This window comes from Aethina tumida, chromosome 1, assembly GCF_024364675.1.
Source record: "Aethina tumida isolate Nest 87 chromosome 1, icAetTumi1.1, whole genome shotgun sequence".
Taxonomy (NCBI): domain Eukaryota; kingdom Metazoa; phylum Arthropoda; class Insecta; order Coleoptera; family Nitidulidae; genus Aethina; species Aethina tumida.
Window position 1 is genome coordinate 67,640,316 of NC_065435.1, and position 16,417 is coordinate 67,656,732.

At 29.1% G+C, this 16,417-nt stretch overlaps 2 protein-coding genes across 2 annotated transcripts; one reads left to right on the plus strand and one right to left on the minus strand.

Moving 5' to 3' along the window:
- Positions 1–1,708: 1,708 nt before the first annotated feature.
- LOC109608709 (uncharacterized) lies at positions 1,709–9,083 on the minus strand. The gene is made up of 3 exons (XM_020025234.2): positions 8,765–9,083; positions 2,371–2,600; positions 1,709–2,314 (listed from the first exon to the last, which is right to left on the minus strand). Exons 1-3 carry the CDS (start codon positions 9,037–9,039, stop codon positions 1,992–1,994), a joined length of 828 nt encoding a protein of 275 aa, XP_019880793.1. The 5' UTR covers positions 9,040–9,083; the 3' UTR covers positions 1,709–1,991.
- Positions 9,077–15,312, plus strand: LOC109608707 (uncharacterized). Its single transcript, XM_020025233.2, has 2 exons — positions 9,077–9,218; positions 14,418–15,312. Exons 1-2 carry the CDS (start codon positions 9,181–9,183, stop codon positions 15,262–15,264), a joined length of 885 nt encoding a protein of 294 aa, XP_019880792.1. The 5' UTR covers positions 9,077–9,180; the 3' UTR covers positions 15,265–15,312.
- Positions 15,313–16,417: the final 1,105 nt, after the last annotated feature.

Consider the following 16,417-nt stretch of genomic DNA (forward strand, 5'->3'; position numbering starts at 1 on the left):
TTCGAAGACGACTCAGAACGAGATTTATAAATTTGGCGTTGAAAAATCATGTCATTATTCGGAAGCCCCTGCGTTCACCAAATTGGAATCCATCTGAACATATATAGAACCGTTTTCAACAACAAATTTACAGTCGATAGTACCAGCCTCAAAATTTGTACTGTACTACAGCTTACGAATGCTCTTAGGGAAGAATGACAAACTAAGAATCAAGAATATATTTGTTCACTAATTTTGAGTATGCCAAGAAGGGTGGAAACCGTTCGCAGAGCAAGGAGGGAACGGTTAAATACAAATTGGAAATATGTTAGCACTACAGTTACTATTTTTCTATTTTTTTAATTTTGATTAATTTTGTTTTATTAATTTCCCAAGGAATTTGGTCGTATTAGATTTATTAGTAGTTTAAAATAAGCAATTTAATCTATTTATGCAGGAAACTTCATTGTTTATTAAAACTTATTTTGATAATATATTTGTTACAGTATAATACTACTGGTAATCTGATTTTTGAAATAATTCAAATTACCCACTTCTAAACACGAGCAATGTATTTAGTCAAGAGAAAAGGCGTTCTAACTCTTCATGAAGTTCATATGTCGACACAAAGGAAGCTTCAAAATGTTAAATGGGAACTTTACCTCATCAATTATATAGTTAACTGTTAAGAAAGTAAATTATTGGTTCTGGTACCTAATACACAGGATGACATAGAACAAACTGCAATGCATAGTATCAAGCGATAGAGGACCAAAAAACAATAAATAAATAAGTTCTTAATGTGGTATATTACATTTTTACAAATACGATTTGGAAATAGGTGGATTGGTCGTGGGAAACCTATACCATGACCAGCTTGTAGTCCCGAGTTTAATCCTTCCCATTTTTTAGTTGGGACTTTATGAAAATTAAAAATTATATGCCGTAGAAATAAATAGTGAAGAGCAATTATGGAACATAATTGTGAAGACTGCTGCTTTCCAAGATTGGAAATATGTATCCAAGAACAAGATCACCAGTTAAATATTTAATAAAAGCCTATTCAGTTTATAAATAAAAAATTTCAACATCCTGTAACTTAAAAACAAAAAGCGATCGGCATTAGAATATAGGAACTTTTTTATTATTTTTCGGTTTCCTCCTATTAAATTGAAAAAATGTGTATATAAACTGATGCTTTTTTTTCATTGAAAATGAACTGCAATATGATATAGACATAAGTCAAAAAATGTGTATTCTGTATTGCCTATTCTAAAAAAATATTGGAATAGTATTTAACAGTAATGGTAATTCCTTTCATTAGAAACATACCCAATATCGGAGTCAAATCGACGGATACGTTTATTGTATATTTATAAATTATGAATATAGAATTATTTTTTTAATTTGTCCTCGATATCTTAAACATATAATACTTCGGAGGGCAACTTTGAATAGGTAATCCTTAGTTAAAATACTTATTCAGTGTTACCTTGTACATATTTTTGTATTAATATATGTATGTTTTCTGAATGATAATGTATTTTATTTATATTACAGTGACGAAATGTTCTACACAACAAATAACTTGTTGTTAAAAACTGATTTTTAATTTTATTATCTGGACAGGTTTAATTTTTGGTACTACCGTTTTATTTTTCATTATCTTTATTTGTTCTTATTTGTTTATCATTCTGGGTAAAAAAACAATAACTATACTTGATTAAAGTGCTTTTTTACACTATATTTTATGCATATATTTACAAAAATAATAAATATGGGTGTATAAGTAAAAACAATTTTACATAACAATATAAATGATCCATATAAAACATATATACATTTATCTTACAAAACAGCTAATTCTTAATGGCAAAAACACCTATACTCTTTGAAAAATATATTAAATTTAACAGATCCTTTACATCAGGTAATAAAATCACAATCTCTAGTATAATTTTTAATTTTCATATAATCTAATTTTATGCCTAAATATAAGCATACAGGTTTTGTCAGAAATTATTTCTACCTTTCCTAAAGACTCTCCCTTTTTTCGTATCAGCCACGCAAGGTATTTGCACCAAATTAAAATAGAGATTGCCTAAAATATTTGCAGTCGGCGATGTGGTTGACTTTAGACAATTAAATAATTGATCGTCACATATACAATGTGACTTGGTATAGTACGAATTATTGGTCAAATTGTATCTAGACGAGTAACTTCGTATTTTCACCGGACATAAATCGTGTGCTCTACAACAAGAATCGGTCGCAGCATCAGTACCCAGATCGAAATAGTCCTTGGCTATGTCACCAGTTCCACACCATTTTGTACCTAAAAACAAAATATGACTGTGCTAAACTTGCTTGTTGAGGTAACACAAAACTTACCAGGAATTATTCCGCTCAGTAAAGTAAACGGATTGTTAGCCAATATTCCTCTTGCTTCCATTTTCGTTTCGGTATACGAGTGATTGTGTTCATCCTTGTATCGAGCTTGTTCTGCTTCTTCGAGCTCTTTACAATCGTTCATCAGCTTCAGCATCTCTTGAAATGATATTCCCACCGGTTTCGAGATGTGTTGGATTTCGCCGAGTGCTTTTATTGCCAATTCTGGTTCACTGAAAATTGACAAGGATTTAGTTAAATAACAATAGAAATGAATTTATTTTTACTATAATGAGATATATCTTAACATGCTCAATAAATATCCATTTCATAATTAAATAAATATATGTACATTAGAAATTTATAAAGAACTAAATAAACATCAATCTGAAATTTAAGAATAATGTGCTGGTTTATCGTAAATCAATTATTTTCCGTCTTTATTGTCTATTGATATGTTGTGTAAAACGGAGATCCATTGAAAATATTAAAAATGTAGGTAACTCTATAACTATAAAAATTTTATATTAATACTTCTTTTAATTCTCTAAAATTCTCTAAAAGCTTTATCAACAGTGGTGGATTTATACATTTGCCCCCAGTAGGCAATTAAGTTTTGTCGTCTACTGAACTCTGCAAATCGATACCTTATTTCACAATCATATTAATTACATTTTTTGATAATGAAATTGAAATTTGTGCTTTATTAGTTATTAGTATAATTATCTAGATTAACTTTTCAACACACGGTTTAGTGAAGATTGCACGAAATATTTTTTAGGTACATTTCTGAGCTAAAAAATTTCTCAATCACGTACTACTTAAAAGGTATGGGCTATGGTTTGCCTTATTGCACTTAAAAACAATAAGAACAATATTCCTGTTAACAATCCGGTTAATAATGATAAAGAAATGAATTAAGTTATGAAAGTTTTATACCACCTTTTTGATAGATTTTAAATCCACGTGTACACATTCCTGAACTCAGTCAGTTTCTAAATTATTAGAATAGTACAAAAAAATAGTATTAATATATTAATATTATTAAATAACATTTAGTTACACGGAGAAAAAATTATTTAAAAAGTGGATAAAAATTACTAAATTTAAATTTAAACGATTCTGAAATATTTTAAAAATTCATAATCACAAAAGTATATACAAAGTGTAATTTTTCATACACAGTAGGAAAAGCATTTGACCCGTCTCAATTTAGAGAGAGACATCATGCATGACAGAGACAGAAGATGTCTATTCCATAGTAGGAAACTTACTGTTTTTATTGTACATGATGCCTCTTTCAGGATTCAGATGGTTCAAACTCTTTTCGTACTGTACAGAGTTGCAATGTTCAGTATACTGCAATAGTACTAAAATATAATAAGTATTTTTTGTTAAATTTTGGAAACTCGTTTTCTTCACGTATATAATGTTTTTTTTAATTTTTGACAAAAAAAAATTTCGGGCCAAATTTGTCACCCCCTAAAATCTGCCACCCTAGGCTCCTACCTACTCAACCTGCTGGCAAACCTGCCACTATCATTTAGGTGAATAATCATATGCATAGAAGATAAACTCTTTAATACCAACAGGAACAATTTCTAACAAATTATTCCTCATATGAGAAAATACACTTTCGTTAGAAAGTCCTAACTTAATTTAAAGTAATGCTTAATATAGTGTCTGAAAATGTATTCGCGGTTGCATATGTTCACCACTTGGAAATTTATTCATTTTGAAACTATTATAATAAAATTTATTGTTTTATGTAACATAATTTTTGAATAAATATTTTTGCCAAAATTAAATTAAAAATATCTGTGTAAGGAAATATTATTTGTTTTCGATAATTAGTATAATTAAAAAATAAATTAATTACAATCAAAATTATAATGAATTATCATTCTACTTATGTAAAAATTACAACAAATATTTCCCGTATTTGGAAATGGCTTTAGAAATATAATAATTAAAGTCATTTAGAATAATTCCGATAATTAAAAAAAAAAATTGCAACATTGCAAAATTATGTATTTTACCGACTTCCTATCCTAACATAGAAATTAGTGTTACCATGAGCTATAAACATACTTATCAACAGTAACTTACTTAATTACTAACAGTGGTAGTAATAGATAACACCTGCCTTAATGTCTAATATTAGTCTTTTTAACGTCCGACTGTTACTTAACACAATTTACAAAGTTTGTCATTGCAGAAAATGAAAATACTCATTAAGCTGACAATTTCAAACAGCTTTTCAATATTTTATTTGAGCTGAAAACAAAAAAATGTATTCATTACTTAACGTACCATAAAGATTTTCTCTTCTATGCAAATTGTCTCTTTTCATATTTGTGACTTAAAACCGTGGAATTCAACATTGTTGTAAATATTAAATGAAAACATTAATAAACGTGTTACGGACAATTTCACAGTCACATGCATTTTCTCCTCGTTTTTATCCGCGACCAAACAATAAATATAAATTTATTTTTTTTAACACGAAACCTATTTATTGTCGCTAATTGTGCCGTCATGCGTTTTTCTAAACCGCGTACACAAATGCCTAGGAACTTCAGTTATTCCTAACGTTTATGTTGTTGTAACGACCGCGCTTTCATAATTAGTTTGGTCTTTTAGCTAATTACGACCGAACGGTATTAAGCAAAATATTTATGTAATTGTAAATTATTATACCCAACATACTGTAATAAAAGACACAATTTAACTTTAGTTAAGGCTATAATAACTGTTCATATATTTTTTTGATAATATTAGTTATAGTAATTGATGCTTCAGTTTGCACATTAGCAAATGTAGGTTTTAAGAATCTTGTAACTTGTTAGATATGGACTTGGGCTTAATTAAAACAATGGCAATATTTAATTAAGATTCAAAAGGAAGATGAGATAATGAAATTATGCAAACATGGTGCCTGGAATAAATTAAGTTATAAGGAAACATAAAGCAGTGTCTTTGCCAAACAGAAATTTTAAACTGTTAAATACAATAATGATTGAATTAAATTTATTAAAAATATTCCTATTGATTTTAATTAATTAAAATTGTTCCAACACACCTTGTACACGATACATTAATAATTCTAATAATTAGTGCAAGGATAGTAAGGAAGTTAATCAAATAAATATTATTTTGTGTAATTTATAGAAACAAAATTGTAAATATATTCTACTGAATATTTAAGCGATTTTTATGATACCATTAAGAAGGATTAAATAAATATTTCAATATTGAATCCAATCAATACTACTTACTACGGGTCTGACATTTTAACATTTGATCGTATTTCCATGCCGGTGACCTAATTTAAAAAACATTTTTGCACACAACATCATAGTTACATGTAGCCTAGCATTATTTTAATCATATTTATTGACCATTTGTGAAAGCTGCTAATGGATTGAAAAGAAATGGGTGCATCGAGGCTAAAACGAAGATGGTCGATTTAGACATGCACAAGCATTTTCTAACACACGAAGATATTCTTCATTTTCAAATTGAAAACCTTCGACAACGACTTTTAAATGTTGCTCATGAATGTTTGTTTCTGTGTTTAAAGACCCCACGTCACATAACATAAATGTCACGGGCCAAATTCAAGCATAAAAATCCAAAATTACTTTATGCATGTCACATTTAAAAACCTCGATTACACATCGTGTACAACCACCTGCTACACACATTTTAACATTATTATTAACAACAGAAAGGTGCTTGCGTTAAATGTCGTTGCATCACAGGTGTTTCTTTTTAAGCAAATTAGTGCGCTCTTTGTACAGATCCCGTACAGTTGGAAGACAATACAAGTGGGCCAACCAACTACATCGTCCGTTAACATCTCGACTATATTCGTTCAGTAATAACAATCGCAAACACATTGCATTGCATTCGGAAATGGTTCGCCGCCTGTTCAAGAAGTGTGTAACGCGTATTAAATGAAAACTAGCATAATATATGTACTCATTCACTTCGACGCCGTTTAGTACCATTATCTGCGGAAGGTCGTTTACTGCAAAACTCAATCGACACCACTTTCCACTAGTGTTTTTTTATTATTATCTGTACGCCGCGGCGTGTCATGAATAAAAACGAGATATGGGATAATTTTGTAATCGAATATCGGTCAAATACGCAATGAATGTCTCGATGATTGATAAAAATTTAATCGTAATTTGGCAATTAACTGGCAGATTTTTCTGGATGAAGCCCACTCAATTATTATACAATACAGTTTAGGTGATAAATGAAAATGTTTAATGTATGATAAATTTTTATTTACGCAAAGGAGAAAACTTCAATCAAATCTACATGGACAGTGGTTTGCCCTCATGCTAGTAAAAGGACAATTGAAAATTTTTAGTATTCCTGCAAGTCTTACATTTGAACGGCAAGTGTACTTCTATTGTCCTTGATTAATAAAGGAATTGTTTCACATTCTTGAACAAATCATAAAAATTACACAAGGTACAACGTTTACAATTACGTTATCTTAAATTTTCATAGATTTATTAAATTAAAATAATCTAATTATCCAAAGAATATGTAACCTTATGTTAACCTAAGTAATTCAACTCAACTAATTACAATTTTTACATGTATTTTTTCTGATACTACTTTTATATTACCAAGTACGTGTTCTTTAGCACGTATTAGCAAACAAGGAAATAATTATAGGAGTATTATTATTATTATTATTATTATTATTATTATTGTTATTAAATATATACTGAATATGAAAACTAAATATCGTGATGTATTAAGCAGGTGTAATAAATATTAGATATTGAAAGTTTGATTTATAAAATAGAAAACTGAATGTTCAAAATACAAAAGAAAGTTGATTTCCAAAACAGTAGGAAATGGTAATTTTACATTTTAATGGGTGACCAAATATTATCAGTGTGTTCTTTCATGCAAACAGAATAAATAAACAAATTACTAAAATTTAATATAATAATTTTGGTTAAAGTTATTGTGTTCAATAATCTAAATTAGTAAAGAGAAATTTCAGTCTATACAAGTCTTTGCTTAGTCACACCCGTCAAACCGCTTTAAAAATTTCGATTAAATCGATTAGTGTTCTAAATTGTAGTGTACATTTCTGTGTCAGTATTTATTTATTTATTTATTTATTTATTTATTTTTGATAAAATAATATATGGAATAAACTGTCGAAAATAGCACAAATTATCTTATTTTTCAACAACCTTAGAATATTATTTAATTACACTATACTTATACTAATACTCTTAGAATTAATGATAATAATTAATAAAATTACCCCAGTACAAGTATGTTAGTATAAGTGGAGTATTATTATAATTGTATAATATTCCAACATTGTTGAAAATTAAGATAATTTGTGTTATTTTTGACAGATTATTCCATATGATTTTTAATATTTTCACAAAATATTTAATATGCATACTTTTTTAGGAAACTTGGTATATACACATTCCAGGGAATGCTTAATCGAGAGGTTTAGTTTTATTGTAAAAAAATTATAAATATGATTTCTTCAATTTTCTTACCGGAAAATTACCTAATTATAATTAGGTTTTAGTAATGAGCCCAAAAACATATTTTGACATTTTGTGTATAAGTACATATTTTGAAGATTTACATTGGAAAAAAAATTGTTAAAATCGAAAAAAACTTTTTTGGGGTGCCCCACTTTCAAGTGGGCCACATTATGTGAAATATATAAAATATATTTAATTTATTAATTTAATGGTACAAACTATATTATAAAAATTGGTTTTACTTATAGAAAACCAATTAGTCCAACATTATTTGTTGTTATAATAATAATTTATAATAATAGTTTCATAACTAAGTTATATATTACTATATGAAAAACTATTAAGTACTTATAAATTTTCCTTAACTTGTAATATATATATTCGTATAATAATAATTTTATATATTACTATGGAACCGTTAAATCTGAGATATCAATTAGAATACGATCACACTTGACTTGACATATAAATTGAAGCGACAATTTAACCAACAAATTTTGCAATAATTGACGCAGTGTTGTTTATGTGATTTTAATTCTAATTATTTTATGTTATTTGTACACTATCCTATTATGAAATTGATCTATGTAAGTAACGATTTAATTATACCCAGTAATACAAATTTGTAAAACTGAACCATATTCGAGCAGGTACCACTTTCTACTAGTTACAACTTATGTTTAAACTAATCACATTTTAATATCGATAAAAGTGTAAACGCAACAAATGATTCATGCATGCGAAAGGAGTTAATATATTTATAAGAAATTTTTAGACTTTTGAGACAATTGAGGAATATAACTGTAATTTTCAAAAACCAGAGGGAGAAGATGTGATCATTGGATACTTACTAAACTTCAATCAACTCGCAATTGAGCAGCAACTTAGTGGGTTCGAGTTCGACGACGGCGACGGTCTGATCGTAAAAATACACCATCCTGATCGAGTCATTTTTCACCCTCCTACCGCTGTAGACCTTCAGCACCGGCTTCGCCTCCCGTTCCTGGCCGAAGCTCAGGAACCGACCGATGCTCGGGAAGTTGAACGTGTATGACGGCTTACCCTGGATGCCAAACACGCATATGACAAAAAACACATAATACATCATTTCATTTGTCAAACGCATTTTCCGACGCCGAACATGTGAAACGCGTCCCGATAAACAAATTCAACTATTTTGTGGCTGATAATGCTTTTTGTTTAGTTCTGTTTGCGTTCTTCCATAAATAAATAATAATTAATAATCGGGACCGTTCCTGCTGCCGCTATGGACGATGAGGAGGGCCGGCTCGACGACACATGTAGGTCAGTAGAAGAAACTCTTCGTTCGGTTTTGTTTACACTGTTTTTTCCACGCTCCTCATTGTCCGTTCGACGGATAAGTCACACCGCAACTGCCTCGTGGAGTTGACCGCCGCTCCGTTCGATTCCCACCACCGGACTGCCGCCTTACCGGCATTACATTTTAAACTTAATGACCGGAGTTCGGTTATTAATTCCCTCCGACGACGGACCACTCGATATTTACAGGCAACGTGGATTTTTTTATCGAACGATTGATGATACTGCGTGCGAATTCTAATTGTCTGACATAATGTCACAACTGACACCGATTTTAAAAGGGCCCAGTACCACATAACACGGTAACTGAACTGATATTACGGTGTTGTTTAAGTGTTATTATAAGGTATTATTAATTTATTTTTATAATAACTAGTCTAGTCATAAACTGGAGATAATATAAAGGGGCCAATAAAATTTCATGTTCATATTTACGTTGCAATTTGTTGTTTTATTTATTTTCGATAACCTCGCTTAGAATTCGGTCGTTGACCATTAAAAAATTATTAGGTAACATTCTTAGATGGAATGTTATAGTACCGTAATTTTAGTTACTCGATTAAATTGACAACTGAAATAACCGAAAATTTTACTTTTTTTAGTTTTATTACCCAGACAAAATTTGCATTTGTAAATGAACTCAAAATGAACATAATACAATTAAAATTCAAGGACAATAACCCATTCAGGAAATTACTTAATTCCCAACAACTGCTGTAAAAATTACATAATGTGACTATTTCATTGTAACACATGGAAAACGAATTAATTATGTGTCTGTAATTAGATTAAAAACTAGTTTTTAAAGATTGTGCATATTTATTACCTTGCCAAAAAAACAAATAGAATTTTTTAAACGAATTTTGCCAATGCTATCATTATTTAATTTAAACATTTGATTCGGTAATAAAATAATAAACAGAAAAAATATCTTTAAAGCTTCAAAATTATAAATAATAAATAAATAAATAATTTAATGTTAGAGAGAATTTAAGATTGCTTAATATTTAATTCCACAGATAATGAATAATATAATACATATAATCAAATTAATTGCTTGGAACTCTTTATTAGAAAATTGAAATTGAAATATAACTGTGGGGAAATTCTACTTTAACCAATTATGCACTAATGATTTACGAACATAAATTGAAAAAAAAAAATCATAATAATTTGTAATTATATTAGATGGAGTTGTCACAAACAGAATGACGTTTCTTTCTCATCAATTTGTTGAGTATGAAATAGATTATTCAAATTTTGCTATTTCACACGGCCAAGCTCGGTTTTTGCAATATCTACTGACGTCACGAGTGCTCATTGCACTTACTAGTATTGTTCCACACGTTTATGTGAAGATTAACAATTGATAAATTATATTTTCCAGGGTTATTATTTTAAAAATTGAAAGGGGATTTGTAATACTTCTATGAGATAACTTGCTAAATAATGATTCTATAATTACAACAAACATTAAAATTTTAAAGAAAACCCTGAGAAATAAATATGATACAGTTAAATAAAAATAATAAAGTTAAATAGATAGGCTGTAAAATTAGGACAAATTTTATACGCATATTTAAGTTAATAAAAATTATGTAAAATAAGAGTCTTTCTCCGTAAATTTATCTAACTGTAAGTGCATTATTAAGAGGTGAACAAGTAATTTTTATATAATATTATATTTAACTTCTAAATACAACAAAATAAAAAATACCGATTGAAAAGCGTTTGATCTAACTGAATTTTAAGAAAAAAAACGGGACATAAAATTTGTGTTTTGTGTCCTATTTTAACTAACTTTTTTCTATTGTAAAGCACAGAAATATATACTTATATATAGGGTATTTTTTTCGGCACGAAAATTAAGTAAATCATAGAAATTATTGTAGAAAAAAATAAAAATCTTATTCTTTTTATTAATTTATTTTTAATCAATTAGTCTGTTGAATAAACTGTCAAAAATAACATAAATCTTCACAAGTTACAAGAATATTGAAATATTATAGTATTAACACTATACTTTTTTTTCACAAAATTATGAATATCCATATTTTTTATTAAATTTTGTACATACCCATTTCAGGAGGTGCTTAATCCAGTGGAGTAGTTAAATTAAATTTTCTATAAAAAAAATTGCTAGTATGATTTCTTCAATTTTCATGCCTAAAAATTAGATCTAGATATTCAACAGTTTTTACAATCTTTATTTTGTGTTTCATTCATAAATAAAACAGACTTAAACGTACAAATAACATAATACAAATACACACTACACTGGAACAATAAACGAATAAAAAGCTGGTATTCAGAAATCATGAATTTATTAATTCCTCAATAATTATAATTTTTCTTAAAAATACATCACAATGATATTAAAAACACACTAATTCAATGTTTTTAAAATTTTAATTCAAAAATTTATTATTCAAACAATTTATAATTTGTCCTTTGTCATTAAAAGTTGAATTAAAACCTTGAGTTGTTAACAACAAAGAATTGTTTCCTTGTGTCATTAATAATAAATGTTATAGTATCCTAAAATTATTATTCTTTTATCTTCCTATATAAAGTTTTTAATAAAATATTTAAATTAATGCCGCTCAAATATGTAGCTTATTAAACGTTTGAATAAAGAATAATAGTTTCCCTAGATACTTTCATGCAATAAATTAAGAATTCAAAAGTTGAACCTCAAACATTTAGAATCGATTTACAATCAAATGAAAATTATGGTACATCCAATGTCACATTAATTTTTAATGTAAATAATGTTCACTTTTTTTGTTTTATTTATCACTGTTTCTATTTAGGGAAATCAATCACTAACAACGTGTTTACGATAATAATCTAAAAACTATTAGTGAATGTTTCTATTTATTAATTTATGAAAGTCAAAACAATTAATACCGTTTTTTGATAAAATAGCATAATTAAATAACAATCTCAACATCTTATTGAGAAAGTAAACATCAATAATGACGTTCGACATAATTAAATTAATTCTGATGTGCCACATTGCGTCGTCTTCAAATCACAATTATCCAATAGAAAACACTCAATAATCTAATCTCGCGATCTAAATTCATGTCGTGCGGTTTTCTTTGCACGACCCAGAAACTCCGCCGAACCAGTGCGTTTAAAATCAATAGTAGACAATGCTCATCGATTTTCTAATTACGTAACCCGATCGATTTCACGTGTTTCCTAGTTCAGTGCCATGAGTTTTAATTTTTGCGCACGGGCGGATTTTTAAAGTGCTTCAAGGAAAAAACAATATATGTTTGACGTATTTGAAAAATCACGTTTGATATCGCTCTTTTACTTTCTCTTCGATCGCTAACCGTGTCATGAGTCATATCTGAAAAGTTGACGCTGATTTTGCGGAGACGCGATAATTAAACGAACACGTTTGCTAATTGATAAATAAAAATTGTTAGTTTTTCGATGAAGTGAAATCTTTTTCCCAAAACTCGTATTGTACGTAAACTAATTGGAATTGTCTTGATGAAACCAGTGAAAAATATATTGTTTTTTAAGATGTTTTAAATTTAATGACATTTTCATTGTAAAAACTTGTAAAACTGGGATTTTATTTAAATATTTTTTTTTTTTGGGAAAAAGAAATTTGTGAAAATTAAATCAAACATCTAGAATTTTTCTTAAGATTATTTATATTTAAGATTCATATTATTGCTACGATTTTTTTTTTTTAATTCAAATCAAAAGAGTTTGTGTTGAGTTCGTTGCGTGACCGATCGTTGAAATCTTCAGCCACTTTTCTCAGACACTCGCATGCAAATTTATCTTATCTATAGGCTCATGTTAATTTGATATTACATAAATTTCGTGGTAACTAGAAACTGTTGAAGCCACACACGATTATATTCAAATTATTATAAAAATCCTAGCGAAATTCCCATTGAAGAATATGGCATATATAACTTTTACTTCTATAAATTATTTATACATTGCATGCGTCCTGATTTTTGTAACCAAAGTCGTTGAACTATGAATATTTAAGCATGAATAAAATTCGGTAAATTTCCTTCTAGAGTTAGTAATAATTAATTATAGAATATTAGAATACTGGAGTTATTGTAAATAAATCATTTCAACCAATGCAATAGAAATAAATAAAAGAATACTGAACAAATTCATGTGATACAGTGGCTGATTTACACATTTGTCCCCAGTAGGCTAAGAAAAGCTCAATCATGTACAAGTAGTACTACTTATAAGATTGCACAAATCAAATAAGTTTTGAATGTTTTACATTACCTTCTTGAGATATTTTAAATTTACAAAATGATCAATTATATCGTCGTATGATATTTTGTTTATTAGTTCAACTTCTATACACAGAAAAGGCGTTTAACTTTTGTTGACTAGATCGTAGATAGTTATTCACCCGCTTTAAGCAAGAAAAGTTTCTGTCAGCCAAATAATTTGTTGTTGATATATGTTAAATAGATCCATGCAAAATGCTGTACCCAAGTTCTGTTTTCACAGGAACGGAAATAGATTTTTTAATCTAAAATCTGTTTTTAGCAAAATTTTTTCGGAAGAAAGATGGCATTGAAAGTGTACACATTCCATAACTATGACAGATTTTAAATCATTAAGATGGTACAAAAAATATTATTAATTTTAATAATAACGGTACACAAAGAAAAATATAGTAACAATTAATTTAAAAAAAGCATAAACATTTCTAAATTTAAATTGTAATATTAAACGCTATTGGTAAGTAAGAAAAATATACTGTATAATACTAAAATATTGATATTTTTGTTAAATTTTCGATACTTCTTGTATATAATTGTCCTTTTTCATTTCATTAAGACAATTTTAGTCCAAATTTAGCGCCCTAGGCTCCAACTTACTTAGCCTGCTAGTAAATCCGCATGTGATATATGATATTATTATATTATATTTATATATTATTATTATAAAAATTTGTCTTGAATGTATAATATATATAATTAATAATATAATTAATTAATTAATGTATATTACATGTTCAAATAAGTCACTGTTCTAAATGCGTTTACTTTATACCAACACATTAGAGTACAAATTCGTTAATAAAAATTTAATAATTATTATGAACCAATATTCAATCCTTTAAATATAATTATACTTTTTGCTTTATTTTTTTAGTTCGAATGGAAGCTTAGATAAGTGTGATGTACCTTGGAGCGATGACAATAGCGAAAACCTTTGCCACAAACAAAACAACATGACAGGCGATAGCCACGACGAAAGATCTAAAGAAAATTATTATTTGTACTTAACTTCCGACGAAGACGAGTCGGTAGTGCGTGTAGAGAAACTTGAGGAAGGAATCAAAGACAAAATAAGCGGACAGTATCAACTCAAACAAGCCGGATGCGGAATTATCGCCATCTTTTCGAACCAATCCGATTTCGATAAATTCCTGCAATTCGATTTCCTGAACCTGTTCGGCGTTCCCATACAAATAGCAAATCTCTGTAACCGCGACAAGCAGTACCGTAACTTTGTAACATTCAGGAACGTACCATGGTGCATCTCGAACAAAGAATTAGCCGAAGCACTAAAATTTCAGGGTATACAGTTCGGCAGCGTTTGCAGGGCGAGAAACAACGTGCGAGTCGAGGTGCTCAACCTGTGCCATTCGGAGAGACTCCTTAAAGAAGGACTAAACTTCTACAACGTAACATCATTTCCGGTCGTAGAAGAGGGCGTGCCCAACAACGACACCAAAGAGATCACCCAGTGTTATAAGTGCCAGGGCTTCTGGCACACAGCGAACTATTGTAAGCACTCGTGCAGGTGCGTACGATGCGGTGAGAACCATGTAGTAGACAACTGTCCCAGACCGAAGAACAATCCGATTTGCTGCAACTGCGGCGGGCACCATCACGCCGCTTACAAACTTTGTCCCATCAAGTTACGGCTCGCGAATTCCGTAAAGGTAGCATTTAGTTTAGCTTGTAAACCGAAAACGCCAAATTACATTGGTTGAACTCATGAAATTATTAAAGATGTCACTGCGTTTTATTAATTAGCTAAATGTGAATTCCAATTCATTTCTATGAAAATCAATGGTGATTATGATAAAAACACTAACTAACAAAAAATGATTTTATTAATAAATTAGTTAAGTACATTATATGCGCTGACACTGGCTGCTTTGCAGGCATCTTTCATAGCTTCTTCAACAGTGGCACCCATCTCCTGCACCGGTTGTATCCACGCATTTAACTTGTGGACTAGGAACATGTACGTAGTCACCTATATTCTTCTTATAAATCACACCTTGAGGACCCAATGTTATCAACGCTGAATTACAGTATTCTTTCAATAACTCATTGGTCGCAGGTTCTACCTTGCTTCAATACAAAAAACCAAATTATGAAACGGATTATTCAATTAGTTATTAAGTATCTAATGTCACTTACAGGCAGGCCAGTAATTGTTGGCAGTTTTAATAACTGATCATCATAGGTGGATAAAGCTGGAGCACCATATAAAATAAATAACTAAAACATTCATACATTCATATATATATATATATATATATATATATATATATATATATATATCAACAAATATAAAAGAATAATGAAGTATTCCTACGGCTCTAGTTAATTGAATGTCTCTTATAACCACATCAACGGAAGTTTCTAACTAAAGTAAACACCACCTGCCTTGCTAATTTTGTTCTGATCCTTCTCGATATCCGACACGCTCAGTTCTTTATTGGCGCCTGCTACAATCACCATTTGTTTGTAGCTTCTGAAACACTGATCTGTGCAAATCCGCTAGTTTCACCTTTAGTTTTTGTACGTGTGCGGCATTTACGTTAGAGATTTTCAGGTTTTCTATGTGTTTAGTTCCCCACAAATCGTCGCCTACCTAAAACAGCAAATCTAACTGTAAAGAATAAGATAAGTTGTTATTTCGTTTATTATTTTGGAAAAGTTAAGTAAAAAAGTAAATTAGTAGAACATAAAATAAATTAATTATCATTGATATTATAATTATGGAATTACTTTTGCAATAATACCTAATTTTTGTACTTAAACCACATTATATTGTCTTCATGAACAATTTATACATACAACCACACATGTTTCACAATTTAATATAATATATGAAAAGGTAGCATTTAGTGT

Coding starts and splice junctions, on each gene's coding strand:
- LOC109608709 (XM_020025234.2), bottom strand. CDS start 9,039: ATGCGTTTGACAAATGAAATGATGTATTATGTGTTTTTTGTCATATGC. Junction 2,601..8,764: donor TGCGAGTTGATTGAAGTTTA/GTAAGTATCCAA, acceptor GTCAATTTTCAG/TGAACCAGAATTGGCAATAA. Junction 2,315..2,370: donor ACTGAGCGGAATAATTCCTG/GTAAGTTTTGTG, acceptor TTTTGTTTTTAG/GTACAAAATGGTGTGGAACT.
- LOC109608707 (XM_020025233.2), top strand. CDS start 9,181: ATGGACGATGAGGAGGGCCGGCTCGACGACACATGTAG. Junction 9,219..14,417: donor CGGCTCGACGACACATGTAG/GTCAGTAGAAGA, acceptor TTATTTTTTTAG/TTCGAATGGAAGCTTAGATA.